At 32.4% G+C, this 5,085-nt stretch overlaps 1 protein-coding gene across 1 annotated transcript; it reads left to right on the top strand.

The window, feature by feature from the left end:
• On the top strand, positions 604-1,901 carry LOC107614666 (protein FAR1-RELATED SEQUENCE 5-like). Its single transcript, XM_016316808.1, has 3 exons — positions 604-678; positions 1,029-1,753; positions 1,838-1,901. The coding sequence occupies exons 1-3, from the start codon at positions 604-606 to the stop codon at positions 1,899-1,901; spliced, it is 864 nt and encodes a 287-aa protein (XP_016172294.1).

Here is a 5,085-nt window from a genome sequence, read left to right as displayed (position 1 = left end):
ACAACTATAGAAAAAAAAGAGTTAGAATTTAAAATTTTTAAAATTAATATATATAATAAGAGTATTTTAGTCATTTTCTATAATAGGAATATTATAGTTATTTTCTATAAAATTAATATTTGATTTATTATTTTTTTTTGTCAAATTAATTTATTTAGCCTAATTTTGATAAAAATAACACGATTTAATCGATTATATGTGTTAAATTTTAATTATTAAAAAATATCTTAAAAAAACGTTTTAGACGTCTTTATCTAAGTCACTCTTTATATATAACAAAAAAACTCTACATGCATGTAAAAATTACATGGATGTTATCCAAGTCCCTTCCATTCCACGCCCCACACACTCGTTTGTGTACACGTGCCTCATATAACGTATATAACATAATCCTTATTTTGCGTGATCAACATTTCTCAACGTAAACCTTTTCATACAACGTCAACCTTTTTCACGTTCTTCAACCTAATTAAATTCGTTGCTCTCCTTTATTCGCATTTTTCTTCTCTGCATTATCGATTTAGATTGACTTCAACGTAATTACCTTCGTTGTTCATCTTCTTCTTCGTTTTCTTCTTCGATTTGCACTTCTGAATTGGAACAATGAATGAATCAACTTCAAATCAGTTGAATGAGTGCGATTTGGATAATTCTTCTGAAACGTATCAATTTGACGAGGTTTGGACTATTGAATTTTGAATTTAATTCAATGGAATGAAATTGCTAATTTTATTTGAAGTGAATTGAATAATGGACTGGTGTGATCTATATATATCTGAATTGAATTGAATTAAATTGATAATATGTAACTGTGAGTGTGAGTAACTGTGACTAACTGTGAGTAACTTTTCGATTCGGTAAGTACTAAAGAGTTGATTCACCATGTGCATGTGTTCGGTTCGGTAAGCAAAAGGAGTCTAAAAAAATTAGACGAATATATTCTGTTTTGTTCCCTAAGCACTATATAATTTTTTTACCGTAATTAAGATTTCAGTTCACCATAATTAAGATTTCGGTTCACCATGCAGACCAGCTGTGTTGTGGATGAAAAATTTGTCCCAAAGGTGGGAATGATTTTCAAGACATTAGAAGAAGCTGGAAAGTTCTACAAATATTATTTCAAACTTGCTGGTTTTTCTACCAAAATAAGGAACACGACTCGAGACAGAGACAAGATTAAGAATCAACTAATTGTATGCTCCAGAGAGGGGAGGTGGAAATCAAAGATATCTCCAACTTTAAAGACAAACCCTTCAGCTGGGTTAAATTGTCCAGTCAGAATTTACGTACACATAATGAAGGATGTTAGTCTTTGGACAATTTCCAAAGTTGCTTTGAATCACTCACATCCTTGTTGTGCAGACCAGGCCGAGATGCTCAAACAACACAGGGAGCTTAGCATGTTCGTGCGTCGCACCATCGAAACCCACGAGGAAGCCAGAATCAGGCTGAGCAAAACTTACCAATCATTTGTGGCAACAGCTGGCAACCACCGTGAACTAGATTTTATAGAAAAAGACGTAAGAAATTACATCACAAGGGAAGTACGGAATATTTTCGAAGAAGACGATGCCAAAGAATTTAGGAAGTACCTAGTTAGAATGAAAGAGAAGAACCAAAATTTCTTCTTTGAGCTCAACCTTAAAGACGATCACTGCATTAAACATGCATTCTGGGCTGATGCAAGAAGTAGGACTGCATTTGATTATTTTGGAGACGTGGTTTCATTTGACACCACCTATAATACAAACAGGTATTTGATTCTTTCAAACATATTTTGGGTGTTCAGTGCATGTATATATTTCTATTCACCACCTTGTGTTTGTTATTTATGCAGGTACAATTTGGTTTTAGGTTCTTTTGTTGGCGTGAATCACCACGGCCAGCAGGGGCGGTGCTAGGTACAAGGAAAAGGGGGCAATGGCCCCCCCTAATTTTAATTTTTTACATGTAAATTATATGTAAATTTTAGTTTAGTCCCCCCTTAAAATTTTATTTTAGTCTTATTTTATTGTGTAAATATTTTTTGCCCCCTCTAATATTTCTTCTAGCTCCGCCCCTGACGGCCAGTCAACACTTGTTGGATGCACGCTGATGAAAAATGAGGACATCCAATCATTCAAATGGCTATTTGAGTGTTGGCTACGTGCATGGGAGGGAAGGCACCAAAATGTATTATTACTGATCAATGCGCATCGTTTCAAAGGGAAATTAAGCTGTGCATGCCAACAACAATTCACCGCTGGTGTATCTGGAACATCATGAAGAAGATCCCAAGCAAACTAAACGACTACAAGGGACATTGATATTGAACAAGAGATGAGCCATGTTATTTGAAACTCTACACAAAAGACACATTTGACAGAAATTGAAACGATTTCCTCACAAAGTATGGTCTTAGAGGCAACAAGTGGCTTTTAGGTAATTGAGATTTTAATTCGAATTATTTTTATACTATATTTTTTTCACAAAAGCATGCACTGTTTTCGGTTCACCAGACCTTATAGTTTCGGTTTGGTATGCAGAGCTGTACGAGAATCACCATATATGAATTCCGGTTTACTTGGATCACTACTTTTGGGTCGGGATGAGAAGCACGCAAAGGAACGAGAGTATGAATTCATTTTTCAACAAGTTCATCACACGGAATAGCTCCTTGAGCCAATTCGTGAAGCAATATGACAATTGCCTAGCAAGCAGAGAGCAAGCAGAGAGAGAATTCAATGCTGCAGATTTTCACACCGTGATACCGTGCACAACAAAATCAGCAATAGAGGCACAGTTTCAGCGTGTATATACCCATGAGAAGTTCAGGGAAGTTCAAGCTCAATTCAGAGGTAAAGTGAATTGTATCACAAGATCAATGCATTCCACCCTAGGTTTCACAACATATAAAGTCATAGAGCAGGTTTTCAACTCCACATTCAACAAGTTTGTCGTCACCTACGACGTAGTATCACGAGATGTAAAGTGCGATTGCTTGCTGTTTGAGTCTAGGGGCATATTGTACCGCCATTCGCTAAGCGTTCTAAGCTTTGAGCGAGTGGATAACCTGGCACTGAAATACATATTAGAACGCTGGAGCAAGAACATAAAGAAGATGCATACACACATCAAGAGCAGCCAAGATGAACCTCTACTGGAGCCAAGAAGTAAGAGATTTGACGAATTGGTGTTTCGGTCACACAATATATGTGAATTTGCATCTGTGTCTGAAGAGTTGATTGGAATTTTGCACCGAGCATTTGACAAGGTCATGGTGGAGATGGAAGAATATCAAGGAATAAGCAAAGGAAAAAAGTTTGTTAACCCACGAAAAAGTGACATTAAGCAATGTGAATGACCTTTAAAGCCCACCACGTGTCAAAATAAGAGGTCGGCCCAAGAACAGACTTGGATCAAACCTGGAAAAAAAGATCTCAAATGCCATGAAGAAAAAGAAAAAGACAGCTCCAACCGAGGTAAAATTGACTTGCTTTTAATTAGTTAAAAATTCAAATGTTCATTTTGCTAATACACAATTATGTCTTTTGTAGTTGAATCTTTTAGACTCCGGATCATCAATTCAGTCAAGCTCCACTCTTTACAATATACCAGATATGAATTATCCAAGAGAGGATTGTACAAGTTTTAGTTTTTATTAATGTAAATTTTTGTTCACCCATGAGCAAATTTCGGTTCACCATGGTTATAGCAGGTTTAATTTCTGAATGTTGATAGTCTTTAATGAATAGTCACTTTTTTAGTGAAATTCTATATTGATATATGCAGTTTTTCGATTCGTCTAGTGTATTAATTTCTAAGTTGAATAAGAGAGATTTTGAGAAGAATTAAAGGAGAGAGATAATTTTATTGAAAAAAATTTTTAAGAAGAAAAGATACAATTACTAATATTTTGTTTATCAATTACATTTCTATTAAAATTAGTAGTATAAAAAAAATATTTCAAATTTAATATTATGAAGAAAAAATAAAAAAAATTATATAAGGACTAGTTTGACTAATTTTTAAAATTTGAGGGATGAAAATGACTTACGTTTGGACTTTCAAGGACTATTTTGACTATAAATTTTTTTTTTACATGTCAAGTGATACGTGGCATGTTACGTGTATGCCACGTGTTACTGACCTGCTACGTGGCACTGACCTGCCACATGGCGTGTCACGTCATCGTCCAACTGACATAAAGATTAATTTGACTTATTTTTTATCTTTTAAGGACTAATTTGATTAAAAAAATCATTCGAAGACGAAAATGAAGATCGTGTAATCTTTTGGGGACGAATTTGAGTATTAACCCTCCTATTTGTTGTGGTATAAATTAAACCTCTTTAAAATAAGAAGATTAGTAAAGCTATAAAGTAACAAATTAAATAAATATTTGATCCTTATAATTATTAACGGCAATCTCAGAGATGATTATGAATTGAAATTTTGCTTTATTTTTTGTTGTTTAGTATTTCTTGTACTTTATTGTTCTACCTTACTACCTTACTGTATTGAGCTTTTTTATTTTAAAAAATACTAAAAAAATACTATTTTGACACTAACGTTTTGCCAATAAATTAATACATTTTTTCTTTAGTTTGTTAATAGAAAAATAATTTAAATACATAGTTAATTAATAATAATTATATTTTTATACAGATTTTAGAAGTACTTGGTATATAAATAGTGTTTTCTGTAAATTAAATATCAAATATATAAAGTAACATTTCTAAACCAAATTTTGCAGGTTAAGTTCGTCAAAAACTTTGATATGATACCAATTAATAACATAAAATTAAACAATATAATAAGTAACTCGAAAAGACCGTGATGAGTTTTAGAATTTCATTTAAAAGTTAAAATTTTGTATGCCGGAATTACTATAATTTTTTTGTTTAAAAAATTTGAATCATTTTGTAAAATCTTTGTAAAGTTAAAAGCATTTGAATTTACATTAATGTTAATCATAATTTTTGTTAAAAAAATATATGCATAAAAAGATAAAGCTAATTAAGTGTATTGCATATTTAATTAATTTGTTTTTAAAAAAATTAATAAAAAACAGAAGAGTTAGTATTAATTTTTTTTTTCACACAA

The sequence above is a fragment of the Arachis ipaensis genome, chromosome B09 (genome assembly GCF_000816755.2).
Source record: "Arachis ipaensis cultivar K30076 chromosome B09, Araip1.1, whole genome shotgun sequence".
Lineage (NCBI taxonomy): Eukaryota > Viridiplantae > Streptophyta > Magnoliopsida > Fabales > Fabaceae > Arachis > Arachis ipaensis.
This window is presented reverse-complemented; position numbering and strand designations above follow the sequence as displayed.

Excerpts from the sequence above, each read along its gene's own strand:
- LOC107614666 (XM_016316808.1), top strand. The coding sequence starts at position 604 with ATGAATGAATCAACTTCAAATCAGTTGAATGAGTGCGATTTGGATAAT. Across the intron at positions 679-1,028 it reads AAACGTATCAATTTGACGAG|ACCAGCTGTGTTGTGGATGA; the intron begins GTTTGGACTATT and ends TTCACCATGCAG. Across the intron at positions 1,754-1,837 it reads ACCACCTATAATACAAACAG|GTACAATTTGGTTTTAGGTT; the intron begins GTATTTGATTCT and ends TTATTTATGCAG.